This window comes from Bombina bombina, chromosome 5 (genome assembly GCF_027579735.1).
Source record: "Bombina bombina isolate aBomBom1 chromosome 5, aBomBom1.pri, whole genome shotgun sequence".
Classification (NCBI taxonomy): domain Eukaryota; kingdom Metazoa; phylum Chordata; class Amphibia; order Anura; family Bombinatoridae; genus Bombina; species Bombina bombina.
Genome location: NC_069503.1, coordinates 241,889,592 through 241,912,255, shown reverse-complemented (window position 1 = coordinate 241,912,255; position 22,664 = coordinate 241,889,592). Strand labels below are relative to the sequence as shown.

The window sequence follows — 22,664 nt, the reverse complement described above, 5'->3', positions numbered from 1 at the left end:
TCCCCTACAGGAGCGGTATCAGTTTGGAAACCATCTCCAGTCTGGAATAAATCCAAGCCTTTTAGAAAGCCAAAGCCAGCTCCCAAGTCAACATGAAGGTGCGGCCCTCATTCCAGCCCAGCTGGTAGGGGGCAGATTACGATTTTTCAAAGAAATTTGGATCAATTCGATTCACAATCTTTGGATTCAGAACATTGTTTCACAAGGGTACAGAATAGGCTTCAAGATAAGGCCTCCTGCAAGAAGATTTTTTCTTTCCCGTGTCCCAGTAAATCCAGTGAAGGCTCAAGCATTTCTGAAATGTGTTTCAGATCTAGAGTTGGCTGGAGTAATTATGCCAGTTCCAGTTCTGGAACAGGGGCTGGGGTTTTACTCAAATCTCTTCATTGTACCAAAGAAGGAGAATTCTTTCAGACCAGTTCTGGATTTAAAAATATTGAATCATTATGTAAGGATACCAACATTCAAAATGGTAACTATAAGGACTATTCTGCCTTTTGTTCAGCAAGGGCATTATATGTCCACAATAGATTTACAGGATGCATATCTGCATATTCCGATTCATCCAGATCACTATCAGTTTCTGAGATTCTCTTTCCTAGACAAGCATTACCAGTTTGTGGCTCTGTCGTTTGGCCTAGCAACAGCTCCAAGGATTTTTACAAAGGTTCTCGGTGCCCTTCTGTCTGTAATCAGAGAACAGGGTATTGTGGTATTTCCTTATTTGGACGATATCTTGGTACTTGCTCAGTCTTCTCATTTAGCAGAATCTCATACGAATCAACTTGTATTGTTTCTTTGAGAACATGGTTGGAGGATCAATTTACGAAAAAGTTCATTGATTCCCCAGACAAGGGTAACCTTTTTAGGTTTCCAGATAGATTCAGTGTCCATGGCTCTGTCTCTGACAGACAAGAGACGTCTAAAATTGGTTTCAGCTTGTCGAAACCTTCAGTCTCAATCATTCCCTTCGGTAGCCTTATGCATGGAAATTTTAGGTCTTATGACTGCTGCATCGGACGCGATCCCCTTTGCTTGTTTTCACATGCGACCTCTTCAGCTCTGTATGCTGAACCAGTGGTGCAGGGATTATACAAAGATATCTCAATTAATATCTTTAAAACCGATTGTACGACACTCTCTGGCATGGTGGACAGACCACCGTCGTTTAATTCAGGGGGATTCTTTTGTTCTTCCGACCTGGACTGTGATTTCAACAGATGCAAGTCTGACAGGTTGGGGAGCTGTTTGGGGGTCTCTGACAGCACAAGGGGTTTGGGAATCTCAGGAGGTGAGATTACCAATCAACATTTTGTAACTCCGTGCAATTTTCAGAGCTCTTCAGTCATGGCCTCTTCTAAAGAGAGAGTCGTTCATTTGTTTTCAGACGGACAATGTCACAACCGTGGCATATGTCAATCATCAAGGAGGGACTCACAGTCCTCTGGCTATGAAAGAAGTATCTCGAATACTGGTATGGGCGGAATCCAGCTCCTGTCTAATTTCTGCGGTTCATATCCCAGGTATAGACAATTGGGAAGCGGATTATCTCAGTCACCAAACATTACATCCGGGCGAATGGTCTCTTCACCCAGAGGTATTTCTTCAGATTGTTCAAATGTGGGGACTTCTAGAAATAGATCTGATTGCTTCTCATCTAAACAAGAAACTTCCCAGGTATCTGTCCAGATCCAGGGATCTTCAGGCGGAGGCAGTGGATGCATTGTCACTTCCTTGGAAGTATCATCCTGCCTATATCTTTCCGCCTCTAGTTCTTCTTCCAAGAGTGATTTCCAAGATTCTAAAGGAGTGCTCGTTTGTTCTGCTGGTGGCTCCAGCATGGCCTCACAGGTTTTGGTATGCGGATCTTGTCCGGATGGCCACTTGCCAACCGTGGACTCTTCCATTAAGACCAGACCTTCTATCGCAAGGTCCTTTTTTCCATCAGGATCTCAAATCCTTAAATTTGAAGGTATGGAGATTGAACGCTTGATTCTCAGTCATAGAGGTTTCTCTGACTCTGTGATTAATACTATGTTACAGGCTTGTAAATCTGTATCTAGGAAGATATATTATCGAGTCTGGAAGATTTACATTTCTTGGTGTTTTTCTCATCATTTTTCTTGGCATTCTTTTAGAATCCCTAGAATTTTACAGTTTCTTCAGGATGGTTTGGATAAAGGATTGTCTGCAAGTTCCTTGAAAGGACAAATCTCTGCTCTTTCTGTTCTTTTCCACAGAAAGATTGCTAGTCTTCCTGATATTCATTGTTTTGTACAAGCTTTGGTTCGTATAAAACCTGTTATTAAGTCAATTTCTCCTCCTTGGAGTTTGAATTTGGTTCTGGGGGCTCTTCAAGCTCCCCCGTTTTAACCTATGCATTCGCTGGACATTAATTACTTTCTTGGAAAGTTTTGTTTCTTTTGGCCATCTCTTCTGCTAGAAGAGTTTCTGAATTATCTGCTCTTTCTTGTGAGTCTCCTTTTCTGATTTTTCATCAGGATAAGGCGGTGTTGCGAACTTCTTTTAAATTTTTACCTAAGGTTGTGAATTCTAACAACATTAGTAGAGAAATTGTGGTTCCTTCATTGTGTCCTAATCCTAAGAATTCTAAGGAAAGATCGTTGCATTCTTTGGATGTAGTTAGAGCTTTGAAATATTATGTTGAAGCTACTAAAAATTTCCGAAAGACTTCTAGTCTATTTGTTATCTTTTCCGGTTCTAGGAAAGGTCAGAAGGCCTCTGCCATTTCTTTGGCGTCTTGGTTAAAGTCTTTGATTCATCATGCTTATGTCGAGTCGGGTAAAACTCTGCCTCAAAGGATTACAGCTCATTCTACTAGGTCAGTTTCTACTTCCTGGGCTTTTAGGAATGAAGCTGCGGTTGATTAGATTTGCAAAGCAGCAACTTGGTCTTCTTTGCATACTTTTACTAAATTCTACCATTTTTATGTTTTTTCTTCTTCTGAAGCAGTTTTTGGTAGAAAAGTACTTCAGGCAGCTGTTTCAGTTTGATTCTTCTGCTTATAATTTCAGTTTTTTTCATTATAAGATTTAAACTTTGTTTTGGGTGTGGATTATTTTCAGCGGAATTGGCTGTCTTTATTTTATCCCTCCCTCTCTAGTGACTCTTGCGTGGAAGATCCACATCTTGGGTATTCATTATCCCATACGTCACTAGCTCATGGACTCTTGCTAATTACATGAAAGAAAACATAATTTATGTAAGAACTTACCTGATAAATTCATTTCTTTCATATTAGCAAGAGTCCATGAGGCTCACCCTTTTTTGTGGTGGTTATGATTTTTTTGTATAAAGCACAATTATTCCAATTCCTTATTTTTTTATGCTTTCGCACTTTTTTCTTATCACCCCACTTCTTGGCTATGCGTTAAACTGATTTGTGGGTGTGGTGAGGGGTGTATTTATAGGCATTTTGAGGTTTGGGAAACTTTGCCCCTCCTGGTAGGAATGTATATCCCATACGTCACTAGCTCATGGACTCTTGCTAATATGAAAGAAATGAATTTATCAGGTAAGTTCTTACATAAATTATGTTTTTTACCTCTGTAATTACCTTGTATCTAAGCTTCTGCTGACTGCCTCCTTATCTAAGATCTTTTGACAGACTTGCATTTCAGGCAATTAGTGCTGATTCTTAAATAACTTCATGTGCGTGAGCACAGTGTTATCTATATGAAACACATGGACTAACGCCCTCTAGCTGTGAAAAACTGTCAAATACATTCAGCTGAGAGGTGGCCTTCAAAGGCTTAGAAATTAGCATATGAGCCTACCTAGGTTTAGCTTTCAACTAAGAATAACAAGAGAAAAAAGCAAATTTCATGATAAAAGTAAATTAGAAAGTTGTTTAAAATTACATGCCCTATCTGAATCATGAAAGTTTAATTTGGACTTTACTATCCCTTTAAGCAGGCAGCCATGTGTACTTGTTTGCATTCCAATTCCTCCTAAGAGGCACACACTAGCCAATTTCCCTTCAGCCACTATTCCACCACTGTTGGCAAAATATATATTTTTACCTATATATCTATATGATAGATATTGTATATCATTAGTTAGGGCCCCCCAAAACCCTTTTCTGTAATGTAACTGCCCCATCCCTTTTTTTTAACCGTAGCGTAGGGCCCTCTCACTCCCTCCCCCCTCCACTGCAACCCGCCATATACATATATAAACACACACGAACATACTCACATATATATATATATATATATATATATATATATATATACACACACACACACACATATATATATATATATATATATAAAAATACACACACACACACACACATATATATATATATATATATATATATACACACACACACACACATTACTGATCTGTCCCAAGTATTAGCAGAAGTGCTCCTTATCCTGTGTGTAGTTAAAATGGACGGCCAGTGAAAGATGAACCGGCTGTAAGAGAGGCCGCTAGCTCTCTAGCAGCATCCCCTCCCCAGCCAGGGGTCACTTACTAAGGAGATGCTGTTAACTCATGCCTTCCCACATATCTGCGATGTATTGCTCATAAATACATTACAGCATTCTGTTAGGCAGCTGGGGGGTTGGTGTTAAAAAAGTAACAACTTTATTATATTTTATTATATTGTTTATAATACTCTAGTTTTCACAAGAGGGGGCTGCAAAATACATCAAGTATTGTAAATAACTATCGGCTAGATTACGTGTTGTGCGTTAAAAAATGTGAAAAAATGTCTATTTCAGCATAAAAACAGTAATGCAGCCATTACGAGTCTTGTCACTATAGCTATACCGCAAGCATTTTAGCCTGTAACACAACGTCAATCCCGCACTCAAAAAAATAACATTTTTGTTTGGAATTTCCATAGCGCCGGTTTGACAAGTTGTGCGGTGAAGCTAAACTTTTTTGCGTTACAGCCTTTACCGACATAATCCATTCCGCTATCTGAAACCAGTAGTTATGAGTTTTGCGCCAAAAAAATGTTTCACAAAACTCATAACTAAAGTGTTACTAAGTACACTAACACCCAGAAACTACCTATTAACCCCTAAACCGCCGCCCTCCCGCATCACAAACACTACAGTATATTAAAACTTATTAACCCCTAATCTGCAGCCTGCCCACATCCCCGCCTCTATAATAAAGTTATTAACCCCTATTCCGCTACTCCCCGACATCGCCGCCACTATAATAAAGTTATTAACCCCTGTTCCGCCGCTCCCCGACATTGCCGCCACTAATAAAAGTTATTAACCCCTAAACCTCTGGCCTCCCACATCACTGCCACTAAATAAACATATTAACCCCTAAACCGCCAGCCCCCCACATCGCAAAAAACTAAATTTAACTATTAACTCCTAAACATAACAACCCCCTAACTTTATAAGAAAATTACAATATCCCTATCTTAAAACAAAAAAAACTTAACTGTGAAATTAAAAAAACTTAAGTTTAAACTAACAATTAACCTAACATAACTATTATACTAAAATTAAAATAACTACCAATTAAAAAAACTAAATTTCACATTAAAAAAAAACTAACACTACTAAAAAAATGTGTCTAAAATTACAAAAAATAAAAAATACTAAATTACAAAAAATAACAAACACTAAATTACGAAAAATAAAAAATGAAATTATTAAAAATAAAAACAATTACACCTAATCTAATAGCCCTATCAAAATAACAAAGCCCCCCCAAAATAAAAAACACCGCCTAGCCTACAATAAACTACCAATAGCCCTTAAAAGGGCCTTTTGTAGGGCATTGCCCTAAAGAAATCAGCTCTTTTACCTGTTTACCCCCAACAGTAAAACCCACCAACCAACTCCCCAAAATAAAAAACCTAACTCTAATAAAATCCTAAGATACCCATTGCCCTGAAAAGGGCATTTGTATGGGCATTCAGCTCTTTTTCATTGCCCTTAAAATGGCATTAAGCTCCTTTTCATTGCCATGAAAAGGGCATTCAGCTCTTTTAAAAAAAGCCCAAACCCTAATCTAAAAAAAAAAAACACCCAAAAAAAAAGTTAAAAAAAACCTAACACTAACCCCAGACGATCCACTTACAGTTTTCGAAGTCCGGAAATCCATCCTCATCCCGGCGGCGAGAAGTCTTCATCCAGACAGCAAAAAGTCTTCATCCAGATGGCATCTTCTATCTTCATCCAGGCGGCATCTTCTATTTTCATCCTGGCGGCGTCTTCTATCTTCATCCCGGTGGCGTCTTCTATCTTCGTCCCGGCGGCGTCTTCTATCTTCATCCTGGCAGCGCGGAGCGGATCCATCCTTGAAGACATTCGGCGCGGAGCGTCCTCTTCATACAGTCACCGCCGTACACTAGATCTTCAATGCAAGGGAGCCTTTTCAAAATGGTGTCCCTTGCATTCCTATTGGCCGATTTGATTCTTGAAATTCAAATCAGCCAATAGGATGAGAGCTACTGAAATCCTATTGGCTGATTTGAATAGCCAATATAATTTCAGTAGCTTTCAGTATCTCTCATCCTATTGGCTGGTTTAATTTCAAGAATTAAATCTGCCAATAGGAATGCAAGGGATGACATTTTGAAAAGGCTCCCTTGCATTGAAGATCCAGTGTATGGCGGTGGCCGTATGAAGAGGACACTCCGAGCCGGATGTCTTTAAGGATGGATCCGCTCCGCGTCACCAGGATGTGTAAGGTTACTTCTTTTGTTTCTTAGCTCTGCTCTGGCTGATAAGGGTGCAGCACACGTTTTCTTCAGGGCCCTGGGGTGACCACTGAAATCACACACACATGCAACTGAGTGTTTTCACAAGATTCCCATTTATTGAAAAACACACAAAGACTTTATAGTGAATTATACGTCATACATGAGGTCACAGGAAATATATAAAAAACTTAGTTAACTTCACATCTGCATAAGGGGCCCACAGGAAATAAGAATGTTGTTATAGCACATAACAGAATATGCCCATATAATCATATTGTTGAGAGGATCTTATATTAGAACCATATGTTACAACTTATACAAAAAGAAACTTGTGGAATGCTGCAATGAGATACTGTGTGCTGCATTATAAACATTTGATACTAGAGTTAAGGCTACCCTCAATATGCTTAATATGTGAGATTCAAATTACCCATATAACATAATATATATAATATATATATATATATATACATATATATATATATATATATATATATATATACATATACACATATATATATATATACATACACACATATATACCCATCAGGATGAAGATAGAAGATGCCGCCGGGATGAAGATAGAAGATGCCGCCTGGATGAAGACTTTTCGCCGCCTGGATGAGGATGGATGTCCGGACTTTAAAAACTGTAAGTGGATCGTTGGGGGTTAGTGTTAGCTTTTTAAAAACTTTTTTGGGTGGGTTTTTTTTAGATTAGGGATTGGGCTTTTTTAAAATAGCTGAATGCCCTTTTCAGGGCAATGAAAAAGAGCTGAATGCCTTTTTAAGGACAATGCCCATACAAATGCCCTTTTCAGGGCAATGAGTAGCTTAGGTTTTTGTTAGAATTAGTTTTTTTTATTTTGGGGGGTTGATTGGGTGGTGGGTTTTACTGTTGGGGGGTTTTTGTATTTTTTTTACAGGTAAAAGAGCTGATTTATTTAGGGCAATGCCCTACAAAAGGCCCTTTTAAGGGCTATTGGTAGTTTATTGTAGGCTAGGGGGTGTTTTTATTTGGGGGGGGTTTATTTTTATAAGATCCCATTTTTATTTAAAAGCATATTTTTCTGATAATATTCTTTGCAATTCAAATATATGTCGATATTATTGTGTGAGATATCTATCCCCAATCTTATTTTGAACAGTGTAAGTATATTTAGCATATTGAAGTATATATTTAAATATGCCATAATCATGTGGACTCTAGTGGTTGAATGTGCACCTACACTTTTTTGTTCTTTTATCAACTAACCATTGTTTGGTCACCCAGGTAGCACTTCCACAATGTGTGTGCTAGGTTGCAAATAGTCTTTTTGTGGTGTGCTTAACCAAAAAAAACCCTTTGTAGAATTTTAATTAGGGAGCTGACCAAACCCTCCTTTTGGTTAATGCACACCACCCAGTTCAGGTGTGTTCCAGTTTAAAATTTGTGTCATATATATATATATAACTAATGAACTCTGCATAGACATAATTTGCTGCAGTGTGGATACTGATTAGCATAAGACCAGTCTGATTTTTGGGACACCTTGTAAGTGGTAGACTGGCTTAGCAGAATATGATCATATTGTGTGACTAAGATCCCATTTTTATTTAAAAGCATATTTTTCTGATAATATTCTTTGCAATTCAAATATATGTCGATATTATTGTGTGAGATATCTATCCCCAATCTTATTTTGAACAGTGTAAGTATATTTAGCATATTGAAGTATATATTTAAATATGCCATAATCATGTGGACTCTAGTGGTTGAATGTGCACCTACACTTTTTTGTTCTTTTATCAACTAACCATTGTTTGGTCACCCAGGTAGCACTTCCACAATGTGTGTGCTAGGTTGCAAATAGTCTTTTTGTGGTGTGCTTAACCAAAAAAAACCCTTTGTAGAATTTTAATTAGGGAGCTGACCAAACCCTCCTTTTGGTTAATGCACACCACCCAGTTCAGGTGTGTTCCAGTTTAAAATTTGTGTCATATATATATATATATATATAGCTAATGAACTCTGCATAGACATAATTTGCTGCAGTGTGGATACTGATTAGCATAGGACCAGTCTGATTTTTGGGACACCTTGTAAGTGGTAGACTGGCTTAGCAGAATATGATCATATTGTGTGACTAAGATCCCATTTTTATTTAAAAGCATATTTTTCTGATAATATTCTTTGCAATTCAAATATATGTCGATATTATTGTGTGAGATATCTATCCCCAATCTTATTTTGAACAGTGTAATTATATTTAGCATATTGAAGTATATATTTAAATATGCCATAATCATGTGGACTCTAGTGGTTGAATGTGCACCTACACTTTTTTGTTCTTTTATCAACTAACCATTGTTTGGTCACCCAGGTAGCACTTCCACAATGTGTGTGCTAGGTTGCAAATAGTCTTTTTGTGGTGTGCTTAACCAAAAAAAAACCTTTGTAGAATTATATATATATATATATATATATATATATATATATATATATATATATATATATACACACACACACACACACATCAGGATGAAGATAGAAGATGCCGCCTGGATGAGGATGGATGTCCGGACTTTAAAAACTGTAAGTGGATCGTTGGGGGTTAGTGTTAGCTTTTTAAAAACTTTTTTGGGTGGGTTTTTTTTAGATTAGGGATTGGGCTTTTTTAAAAGAGCTGAATGCCCTTTTCAGGGCAATGAAAAAGAGCTGAATGCCTTTTTAAGGACAATGCCCATACAAATGCCCTTTTCAGGGCAATGAGTAGCTTAGGTTTTTGTTAGAATTAGTTTTTTTTTATTTTGGGGGGTTGATTGGGTGGTGGGTTTTACTGTTGGGGGGTCTTTGTATTTTTTTTACAGGTAAAAGAGCTGATTTATTTAGGGCAATGCCCTACAAAAGGCCCTTTTAAGGGCTATTGGTAGTTTATTGTAGGCTAGGGGGTGTTTTTATTCGGGGGGGGGTTTATTTTTATAAGGCTATTAGATTAGTTATAATTGTTTTTATTTTTGACCATTTCTTTTATGTTTCGTAATTTTTTGGAATTTTAGACTTAAATGTTTTTAGTAGTGTTAGGGTTTTCTAATGTGAAATTTAGTTTTTTTAATTGGTAGTTATTTTCATTTTAGTATAATAGCTATGTTAGGTTAATTGTTAGTTTAAACTTAGGTTTTTTTAATTTCACAGGTAAGCTTTTATTTTTTTTAAGATAGGGATATTGTAATTTTAATATAAAGTTAAGGGGTTGTTAGGTTTAGGGGTTAATAGTTGATTTTTTTTTTGCTATGTGGGGGGCTGGCGGTTTAGGGGTTAATATAGGTATATTTAGTGGCGGAGATGTGGGAGGTCAGAGGTTTAGGGGTTAATAACTTTTATTAGTGGCGGCAATGTCGGGGAGCGGCGGAATAGGGGTTAATAGCTTTATTATAGTGGCAGCGATGTCTGGGAGCGGCGGAATAGGGGTTAATAACTTTTATTAGTGGTAGCGATGTCCGGAGCAGCAGATTAGGGGTTATTAACTTTATTTAGGTGTTGGCGATGTAATGAACGGCAGATTAGGGGTTGATAACTTTATTTAGGTGTCGGCGATCTTGGGGGCAGCAGATTAGGGGTGTTTAGACTTGGGGTTTATGTTAGGGTGTTAGGTTTAACCGTAACTTTTTTTTCCCCATAGACATCAATGGGATTGCGTTATGGCAATCGCCATTCCGCACTTCAGGTGTTAGTTTTTTTCGAATACTCTCTCCCTATTGATGTCTATGGGGAAACCGTGCACAAGCACGTATTCGCAGCCCTTGGCTTTTGTGCGGTATAGAGCTTATCACCACCATATCGCACGCACAAGGCAGCTTTTCTAAAAATTGTAATGGCAGCACTATGGAAGATGAAATAACGCAAAAAGAAAAGCATTGTGTGTGTGTATATGTGTATATATATATATATATATATATATATATATATATATATACACATACATACATGGGGTGGGGTCAGCACTCTCAGGCCGGACCGGGTACACATCCTATGACCCTGCAACATGCACAGCCCTGGGTGCAAACCAGCACTCTCAGGAAGCTGCACTGCCACCAAAGTCACAGGCAGTTAACCCCAGTGACTCTGGTGGCAGTGCAGCTTCCTGAGAGTGCTGGTTTGCACCCAGGGCTGTGCATGTTGCAGGGTCATAGGATGTGTACCCGGTCCGGCCTGAGAGTGCTGACCCCACCCCATGTTTTGTATATGTTTGGGAAATTACATAAGCCTGTGCACCCTCCATTTTTTCACAGTTGCTTTTTTTCACAGTTGTTTGATTGTGAGCCTGCATTGTGTGGCTGTTTAGGGACCCAGGTGTATTTGGAAGAAACCTTGACGAGGTACCTGGGCTTTTCCCATTTGGCCAGATGCGGTAACTAATTCTTCCATTGCTGCTTTTTATCTTAGTTGAGAGCTTGTGAGTGAGTGCTGGACTTTTTCTGTGTGTTTATATATATATATACACACACACACACATTGTAGCTATTTCCAGTCAAACACCTTGCCATATACCATATCCCTTGTTAACCATTTTAAAACATTTTTTATCAATATGATATCTTTATAATGAAAACGAAATGTGTATATACGAGTGTAATACTTTATTTTCATGTGTTTTCCATGTATTTTTCTAAACTTTTTTTATCCTTTACACTTTATTCCATGTCTCAGGTCTCACTAGCGCTATTTGGGCATATACCCATAACTTTCAACTTGTAATATCAGCAATATTTAGCACAGTTACAATATTCATTGAAAGTAATGGGTGCCCTAAAGCGATGATGGCAGGGGTCAAGTCCTACAAAAAAAGTATGGGAACTCACCAAGACTTTCACCCCTCACAATTAATATTGTTTTATACACACACACTTACATACACACACATGCTGTATTTATATGTATATAGTTTATACACTTTGGTTAATTTAAGCAAATTAATCCAATGAAGGGTTGAATGGTTGCATTTTGGGCATTTGAGGTGCAATAGTCCTATCTCACCCACTTAAGGTGCAATAATCATATTTCTGCTGAGGGGAGCTAAATAACCCCAGAGCAAGCCACAGAGAAATGTAAGCACCATGTGTTCCACACATTGTGGGGTGATCACACAGCAGGACCGCTGACAGGCTTGCATTTAGTGTATTGTAGGAAGTGTTACTGCCCATTACTAGAGAATCTCAATATCCCTATAACCAGACAGTGCTCCAGCTCCTCACACCAGCAGCAGCAGTGTGTATTAAAGTGTTTCTCTTCTCTTTTCAGGGGGAACTTAGTTCCACCTGCAAAAATAGTGCAGGAACTCTGTTCCCACGCGTTCCTGCTGGACTTGACCCCTGGTTGACGGCAGTGCTAAACCTTTTCCGGTAAATCTAATTCACCACGACTTGTAATATAAAGTTGCATGCAATTTTTATTGCTTCCCACTGTAGCATTAGCGTGCCACATGCAATCTGGGCCAAAGAAAGCATCTGTGCCAGAGGCAGAAATGGGATAGCCTATAAAGGGCAAGATTACAAGTGGCCCTAATTTGGCGAAAAAGGGATTTATGGTAGCTTTTTGCATGCTTCAAAAGTAGCGCACGTATTACAGGTTGAAAGTAAATGCATTTTCAATTGAACTTAATGCACACCGGGATAGCGTGACTTCAAAACTCTGGTTAAAGGGACATGAAACCCAAAAGTTTTCTTTCAAGATTCAGATAGAGAATACATAATACCATATTAATGCCCATGGTTTTGGAATGGGATTTCCAACAAGCTCATATTGGTGTGATGGTCAGGTCTCCACATACCTTTGGCCATATAACATACTTTTTATTTTTTTATTACAATTTTTCAGCAATTCCTTGCTCATTCTTTCATGTGCTGATTTTTTTTTAAGGTTCCTGGCTGCCCCTTATGTTGTGACGTTAGTATCTTTTCATATCAACCTGTGTCACTATCACTCTTTTCCTTTCTCCTGGATTTGTGCCTGACTTTCCTTTTTTCTTTAACTCTCTGACTGCTACTCTGATTTCTCTTGTCTCTCCTTTTGTTACTACCTATATTACTACTACTCCTGTGACAGCACTATTGACTCTATTCTTTACTACCTGTCTGACTGCTATTTACACTTCCTTTCTCACTTCCCCTGTAACTGTCTGCCACTCTAACTTCCTTTCTCAGTCTCAGGGTTTTATATAGTGTACAACAATGTATCATTTTGGGGCTGATAAAGCATTCACCCATTGGTTGACTAATATTTTCTTCCTTGAAGGTTATTCTAAAGTCTGTAAAACACCATTGACATATACATAAAATCAACAAGTCCACAACCTAGAAGGGGGTGTCAATCAACTTGATCGTACCCGATCGGGCGGATTGCTGTCCGCCGCCTCAGAGGTGGCGGATGAGTTAAGGAGCAGCAGTCTTAAGACCGCTGCTTATTAACTTCTGTTTCTGGCGAGCCTGAAGGCTCGCCCGGAAACAGCTGCATACAGCTCCATACAGAGCTTGATGAGTCTGCCCCATGAATGGCGACAAACTGAAAGTCACTAATGAGCTCAGTATAAACTGTGCAGAAATATACAGTATATATATATTTTTTTGGCTCCCATAGACTTAAATAATAGCTTAAAACATAGCTTGGGGACACATGAATGAAATGAAAATCTATCAGTTCCAGATGGGGTTATATTTTTGACAGACAATTTAAAGGTTAACAGCCAGTAAAAAACAATTAAAATCACAAATAGAACCTTGGTCTTAGTATTGTTAATTTTACTGGCTGCTCAGAACACTTACCTTAAGCATGAAATAATAGAGAAGAATATTGTGACAAAGTATGTAATAGAAAATAATGGGATCACACTTTTTGTATTGCCTTCAAATTCCAACTGCCGTGATAGTGATGTAAAGTATGATACCTGTTGTACAAAATATAAACATAAATAATAGGGCAATTTCATATAGCATCAAACTGCTGTAATTGGAAATCTCATGTAAAAGTCAGAGTTTACCTTGTTTTATGCAGCAGTGTAACAGCTATGGTCAGCCCAATCATTGGTTTTGTATGAGGCATTAGCAGCAAATAAATTAAAAGGTACTTATGTTATGCCACGTTTCAGAATAAAAGTTAGGCTTCAAAGTGAATATTGTGTAAGATTATGGAAACCAATATAAGCTGTCATAAAACATCTCAAACGCCTTTGTTCGAGGCGATTGACATAACCTGCAATGGTGTGCAATGTTATATCCGGGCAGCAGACGTACTGTGTCAATAGCCTGTTTGCTGCAAAATTAGACAGACAGATTCTCACTTCCATAACCTTGTCTGTCTGCTGCCCATTAATACCTGGAGCTCCATATATATATATATATATATATATATATATATATATATATACATATATATATATATACATACAGTATAAATATATATATATATACATAGATATATAGATAGACAGACACATGATAGATAGATAGATAGATAGATAGATAGATAGATAGATAGATAGATATAGATATTTATACACATTCACTTTTTAACTAATTTATACCTGTCCCTAATAATTGGCTTAAGTAGAAAAGATAAGGAAAGAAGAACCTGAGTTATAACATGTTGGTTCCAATTATTTTATGGAGACCAAAACTTTTATTCCTATTTATTCAATATTTAAAAATTAAAATAATTAAAACAAATAATGAAACTGCATATTTTACTTATGCTAGTGGTTGCTTTAGATATATCATAATGTATACAATTTATTTAGAGCAAGATTACGAGTGGAGCACTAACAGTTACGCGTTAGCGATATAGCGATAAGGGGTTTATATATATATATATGTATATATACAAATAAATATATGTATAAATATATATTGTACTATCAGATATATGTAGAAATATGTAATTATGAATAGATAGAACTTATTCTTCTATGTGAAGAACATTGGAATGTGAAATATTCATATTTTCATATCAGGTTAACGCACATGAAAATATTCTATCAGGTTTGCGCGAGATGTTGGATGTTTGGTTCTTTTCCAATTATTTTCTCCATTGACTTCTATAAGGAAATAGGTGAACTGGCACTCAATATTCTAAGTTCTGCTTTTTGCGCTCGTCGGGTTAGAGCGTGAGCGAAAACAGTTTAATTTCAACTCATATTATGAGTGCAAACCAATGAGCTCAAAAAGCTTACTTCTAGCTCAGTTAACGCTAGCCCTTAGTGTTTAATGCCACATAGTAACATAGTAAATGAGGCTGAAAGAAGCCCATCAAGTTCAGCTTATACAAAGATTACCTGATGTACTGTACAATAAAGAAGCTGCCAATTAAACTTACATTAATACAATTAGAACATTGATCCATTTAACACAAGCAATTATAACTCTATATTCTGTTTTTAGCCAGAAATATATCTAAGCCATTTTTAAATGTATCTAAGATATTTGCAGTTTTTTTCTCAAGGTGCTCCACATTTTATTACTCCTACTGTAAAATACATTTACATTGCTGGCCATTAAAACATCCTTTAATCTAACTTTATATTGTGACATCTCACATAAAACTGTATGGAGTAAATAAGCCCAATGTGGCTAACCTCTCTATGTTTTAAATCCTCTATTACCATTAATTAGTTTTGTGACCCGTCTCTGAACTTTTTCTAATTCTGCAATGTCCCTTTTTAAAATTGGTTCCCAGAACCGCACTCCATACTCAAGATGAGGTGTATCTACAGATTTATACAGTAAAAGAATTATGCTTTTTTCCTGTGCATCTATGTCTCTAATACATGCTAGTATTTAGCCTTAGAAGCTGCTGCCTTGTATTGCTCATTTTGACTTGTTATCTATAAGTACACCTAAATACATTTGCTCCTCCTTTTTTTCTAAGTCTAGTCCCAATTTAATAATACGTAGCCTGCATATTTTTTACTTCCACAATGTAGAACCTTACATTTACCAATATTAAATCTCATTTCCCATTTACCAGCCCAATAATCAAATGTTTGTAAATCCTCTTGCAAAGAAATTACATCCTGCATTGACCTAATCACCTTACACAACACAAGAGATGTTGCTATTTTATCCTTCCTCTAAGTCATTTATAAACATATTTAAAAGAACAGGGCCCAGTACTGATCCTCTGGGGAAACCACTAATTATGTGTTGCTCCCTGCCTTTTATCCAGTTATTTATCCATGAGCTAACATATTCAACATGTTTTATTTTGTACAATAATCTCTCACGTGGCATTGAATCAAAAGTATTTGCAAAACCCAAGTAAACCGTATAAACTGATTCACCTTTTTCTATATATTTGTTTACCCCCTTATAGAATCTAAGTAGATTTGCTTGACATGATCTATTACTCATAAAATCATGCAGATTTAAATTCAAAATCATGTTTTCTTGAATATACCCATGGATATATGTCCTTATAAATCCCTTGCTGTATCTTCCCCCACTCTTTGTAACACTCCTTTTAATAATTTAAATGCCCTATGTTTGTACTTTTATTAAATATCAGAAGATCCCAGCCCATTTGAATTCCATCACAAAACATTTTTTTCCCCCAAAGGCCTTTCAAGAAGAACTACTGTTTAAATGAGAAAAACACACTTGCATTAGAAAACTAAATTAAAGAGAAATTTATTTAAACCCCCCCAAATATTAAAGAAAACCTTTAAGGCAGGGATATTGCAGGTTTTTCACATTTATGGTAGACATGTGCGATTCATTTCTTAAATTCGGAGATTTGGATCGATTTGAATTTCCGAATTTAAATAGTGTTGAATCTACCGAATAAATCCGAATTAGTTCGGATTTATTTGGTAGATTCGGATGGCCATGGATTACACTAGTATTGTACAGTATATTAGGTTATATCACTCTGCTATGGGTTACACCTAATATACAGTACATAATACTAGTCTAATACATAGCATAATACATAGCACATCCCACCTAACACATACCGAAATTCAGAATTTCCGAATCGAACCGAACCGAATAGAACCGAATCCAGCCGAATTTATTCGAATCTGAATGAATCCGAAACGAATCCGAAACGTATTCATTCAAATTTTTCCGAATTCGAATCAATCCAAACCGAAATTCAAAAAATCTGAATCGATCCGAACCGAAACAAATTTTTCGATCATGCACAAGTCTAATTTTTGGTTCTATGTATTAAGCTGCAGATATAGCTTTGGAGCCCTTGCAGTGCAGGCTCACACATGAGAAACTGAAAATGCAAGTTAAAAAGCATTGATCATAAGGCTGACAACCCCTGCTTCTGCCAGCAGATTCTGCATTGTTGTCTGCGAACATTGATAAACAGGTTGCCTACTTGGGAACCTTGTCCACCCACACCTTCTTAAATAAGGCCCCTAGTGTTTAAAACAACCATTGAAAAAGTTTAACAGAATCTATATCAAGAAAAGTTTTTTGATGCATTAATGTGTGTGACATCAGTTTTTAAAGTTACAACAAACTGGGTGTAGGGGAAAATGTGTTGACCTTTTTAAACATAATATACCTTTCCCTTAAAGGTTTTCATATTTGTATTTTTGAAGAATAAAATATTTGTATAGTTAAATATTAGGTAAATATATTAAAGGGACACTGAACCAAAATATTTTGCTTTCATGATTCAGATAGAGCATGACATTTTAATAAACTTTCTAATTTACTCCTATTATCAATTTTTCTTCGTTCTCTTGCTATCTTTTTTTTTTTAAAGCAGGAATGTAAATCTTAGCCGCCAGCCCATTTTAGGTTCAGCACCATGGATAGCGCTTGCTTAATGGAGGCTTACATTTACCCACCAATAAGCAAGCATAACCCAGGTTCTCAACCAAAAATTGGCTGGCTCCTATGCATCACATTCCTGCTTTTTAAATAAAGATAGCAAGAGAACAAAGAAAAATTGATAATATGAGTAAATGAGAAAGTTGCTTAAAATTGCATGCTCTATCTGAATCGTGAAAGAAAAATATGGGTTTAGTGTCCCTTTAACTATTAATCCAATTATAAGACTGGTAAAGTTTAAAATCTAAACATTTTATTCTTACCTGTATAGTTTTCAGTTTTAATTCTTCTATTTGTTCAGGGATAGTCTTTATAAAGTGATTAAGCCACACAAGGCTGTTTTTTCGGTCCTGTGCTTTGTCCTCTTTCAGGTAATACACTAGCCGGAGGGCTTTGGCCTCTAGCACTGTATCTGCTGGGCCCAGTTTCACACCTCCAAGGTACATTCCCAGAAATGTTTTATTCAGAAACATGGGGTAAGTCACATCTATTTTTTCTATCAGCTTAGAGTTATCTTGCACTTCAGCTATGAGTGGATTTGGTGCCAGGCAAGTGGAACCTTGAATTTCTACACACAACTTCTCATATCCAAGCTGTACTTCACTTCCAAATTCTGGTATTGTTATATTCATGCTCCTTACTGCCTTATCCAGCTTGAGAAGCTCTTGAAATGTGCTAATATCAAGGACATTTGTGGATGTACTGACAGCAATGAGAGAAGCAAATGCCCCCTCAGTAAACAGCCTCTGTGCAGAAAACTGTCCTGAGTCATTCACTGGGAAGTGATCCGTTATGAATTTACGCTCATCTTTAGCTGGTCCTCCAACTGGAGTAAACTGATCTTCTATGTCATTAGCTTGACAATGGGATAAAAAAATAAATCCGGCTCCTAACCCAGCAGATAAAATAATAGGTATAACTAGAAACCACCAAGGAAATCTGCCGACAAGCCTTCCAAGCTTACGAAACCCAGCAGAGAGTGGTCGCTCCAGGCAACTTGTCTGAGACAAAGCCATCCTTATTGAAAAGCATCTAACCTTTATGAGTAAGGATTGAAAAGGTAGATGCTGGAAATTTTACTGTGAAAAGGAAAACACAAGTTAACTATGAAAAGAATGACCAATCTGTAAGCGATGTTTAGCATATTAGTAATCCTTAAATATGTTTACCATTACAGAACAATTAAATAGTTATCATTTAAGACAATGAAAATACATATTGGATGCTATACTGACACATGACAGTAGATTATTGAATGATACAACCATATGCCATAGAGTTGACATATTATTTAACTATTTATTTATTTGACCAGTTTAACTTGCTGATATCTATGATGGGACATTCTAAAACATTTAATGTGAAAATGGCTTAATGTAGCTTAATGAGTAAAAAAGTGCTCAAATGTTACTCAATTGCTGCATAATTTTGCACAACCTAAGATTTCCACTATCCAAGCCTATCCTAGAAGTTTCATGGATTTTGGTTGACACCCCCTGCTAGCGGCAGGGGGCGGCATTACACCAGCAGTTCACAAGAAGCGTAAACTGTTGGCATTTATCGATGTGCAGCGGACATGATCCGCTATATCGAATCATGTCCGCTCGCACCAGAATAAATAGGCCCCATTATGTGAGCTTAATGTAAAAAGTGCTTAATGTACTAAAATGTGCCTAAACATCAAACAATTGCCTTGAAACTTTGCACAACCTCAGTTTTTCACTATCCAAGCCTATCCTAGAAGTTTCATGGATTTTGGTTTCCCACAAGGCAAATGAGTGACATTAAGCTTGTTTTTTGGGGAACTTAATGTGGCTTAACGTACAAAAAAGAACTTAGATGTTAACCAATTTCCCACAAACTTCCCACAATACAATAATCTATCTATTCAAACATATTCTGAAAATTTCAGCACATTTGGTAAAACATAGCAAAATGTATTCACATTTAACTATTTTTTTTACAATCCTAAAACATTTAGGGGTAGATTATTATTATTGGTTATTTGTAGAGCGCCAACAGATTCCGCAGCGCTAATAGATTTATCATAGTGCGAGCGTACGATATGATGTAGCGTATCATGTCCGCTGCACATCGATAAATGCCGACAGCATACGCAAATCGGCCGCTAGCAGGGGTGTCAATCAACCCGAACATATTCAATCGGGTTGATTTCTGTCTGCTGCTTCATAAGGCCGCTGCTTCATAACTTCTGTTTCCGGTGAGCCTGAAGGTTCGCGCGGAAACAGGGACATCAAGCTCCATACAGAGCTCAATAAATCTGCCCCTTAATGTGAGCAGCTTAATGTAAAAAGAGCTTAATGTACCAAAATGTGCCTAAACATCAATCAGTTGCCTTGAAACTTGGCACAACCTCAGATTTTCACTATCCAAACCTATCCTAGAAGTTTCATGGATTTTGGTTTCCCACAAGGCAAATGAGTGACATTAAGCTTGTTTTTTGGGGAGCTTAATGTGTCTTAACGTACAAAAAAGAACTTCGATTTTAATCAATTTCCCCCAAACGTCACACAATACAATAATCTATCTATTCAAACACATCTGGAAAATTTCAGGATGCTTGGCAAATCATACCAAAAGTGTTATTCACACAATTATTTTTTTACAATTCTAAAACATTTAGGGGTAGATTTATTATTAGTCAAACGGACAGGATTTATATTATATATATATATATATATATATATATATATATATATATATATATAAATCATATGTATCGGATCGATCACAATATGTCTCTGTTTCTAACAGGGACTCCCTCCCTCTCCCAGTCACGTGTGGTGTTCCCCAAGGTTCCATTCTCGGCCCCCTACTATTCACATTATTTATAAATGACTTGCCTAATGTCTGCAAATCCTCAACTGTACACATGTACGCAGACGACACTGTAATCTATGCAAACAAATCTGATCTGCTGCAGCTTGAAGCAGTGCTCCAAGACCAGTTCACAGAGGTAGAAAAGTGGATCTCGAAAAACAAACTCTTCCTAAACACTGACAAAACTGTCACAATGATCTTTGGAACGGGACCTAAATTACAAAAATTACAAAATTCCCATCTTCGCATCAAAACAAAATCCAATTGCACGCTGACCGCAGTCCACTCTTTTAAATACTTAGGTATGTTGTTAGACCCCAATCTATCTTTTGGACTCCACATAGAAAAACTTGCCTCTAAACTTTATCCAAAACTAGGTGCCCTGTACAGAAACAAATCCTGCCTCAGCCCTACAGTAAAGGAAAAGATTGTACAGCAAATGCTGATGCCTATCATGGATTATGGGGACATAGTATATGCACCTGCTCCGCAAACTCACCTTAATAAACTAAATACATTGTATAACTCGGTCTGCCGCTTTGTGCTACAATGTAACTACAGGACCCACCATTGTGACATGCTAAAAGAACTAAACTGGCTGACGCTGGAATCCAGACGCACCCTCCATCTTTCCAGCCTTGTCTTTAAGAGCCTTTCTGGGAAGCTCCCACCCTACCTGAGCAGAATGCTCTCCCCTGCTATTCCCACCTCCTATAACCTCCGATCCAATAACAGCACATTATTTAGCTTGCCTCAATACAAAAAGAAAGCAGCTCGATCCTCCTTTTCCTACAGAGCGCCACAATTATGGAATGACCTCCCTCACACTTTAAAAACTTCCCCAAGCCTAAAATCCTTTAAGAGATCCCTCTATACATATCTCAAAACAGAATGCACCTGTCATGGTTGATTAAATATTTCGTACCTGCTCTATGTTAAATGTTTGCATATATTGTGTATTATTATTGTTTTTGTATTTTATTGTACCCTATTGTATCAATGCAATGTTTTGTGGTCCCAGGACATACTTGAAAACGAGAGAAATCTCAATGTATCCTTCCTGGTAAAATATTTTATAAATAAATAAATAAATATATATATATATATATACATTTTGTGTATATATATATATATATATATATATACACAAGTATGTGCAAGGATATATGTACAAATTCTAGCATTAATAATAATTTAAAAAATAAATAAAAAATATGACTCCTAGAAATACAAATACACATTAATTTCTGTGAAAGTATCATATAACACTTCAATATAAAAATAACTTTCTATGAGATATTGTTTGTTGAGGTATAAATCAATCTATTTCTTGGACATTAACAGTTGAAAACTAAAAGATTAGCTTTAGAGAAATGTGCTTGTTCATGGACAGTAATGAAATGGTATAAATAAAGTTGGGAAAAACACAAATAACCGCAAATTCGATGATTGTTAGTTAACATCAGTCCGATGATCTTCGCACTATACTTGAAGTGCATGCTTTTAACGGCTTTTTTGATAAATAAGGAGAATGTATTCAGGTCCGCGGCAGCGATGTCTGGCGTGCATATTGACGCCGGCGAATGCAACATAGTTGACGCTTTGATAAATGGGCCACTAAATGTTTTGGGAATGTAATAAAATACAACACAGGTTTTTTTTGGTTACGCACACCACAAAAGGACTGTTTAATCTTAACACACATATTGTGGGAGTGCTACCAAAGTGACCAAAACAATTACAAAACAACAAAAAATATTGGTGCACATCCAACCATTTAAGTCCACTCTTTCATGGCATATTTGTATATGCTTCTGTCTGCCAAATATACTTACATAGCTTCTAATAAGATTGGGATAAACATCTCGCAATAATATGAGCTTATATTTGTGCTGCAAAAACAAATATACTTCTATCTGCTAAATATACATACATAGTTTAAATAAAATTGGGATTAACAAAAAAAAAAAAAAAAAAAAAAAAAAATATTTTTGCAGCATAAATATAAGTCAATATTATTGCGAGATGTTAATCCCAATTTTATTTGAACTATGTAAGTATATTTAGCAGATAGAAGTATATTTGTTTTTGCAGCACAAATATAAGCTCATATTATTGTGAGATGTTTATCCCAATCTTATTAGAAGCTATGTAAGTATATTTGGCAGACAGAAGCATATACAAATATGCCATGAAAGAGTGGACTTAAGTGGTTGGATGTGCACCAATATATTTTGTTGTAATGTAATAAAATAGTCAAAGGGACAGTCTAGTATAAATTAAACTTTCATTATTCAGAT

The 22,664-nt window shown here is 36.7% G+C and overlaps 1 protein-coding gene across 1 annotated transcript in view; it reads right to left on the bottom strand.

Moving 5' to 3' along the window:
• LOC128661437 (patched domain-containing protein 3-like) overlaps positions 1–18,539 on the bottom strand; it is a 63,511-nt gene extending 44,972 nt beyond the window's left edge. Inside the window, exons 1-2 of the mRNA XM_053715692.1 lie at positions 17,787–18,539; positions 13,507–13,628 (exon numbers count right to left, since the gene is read on the bottom strand). Of these exons, the coding sequence (XP_053571667.1) occupies positions 13,507–13,628; positions 17,787–18,539 (875 nt within the window). The remainder of the gene's footprint in view (positions 1–13,506; positions 13,629–17,786) is intronic.
• Between the last annotated feature and the right edge of the window lie 4,125 nt (positions 18,540–22,664).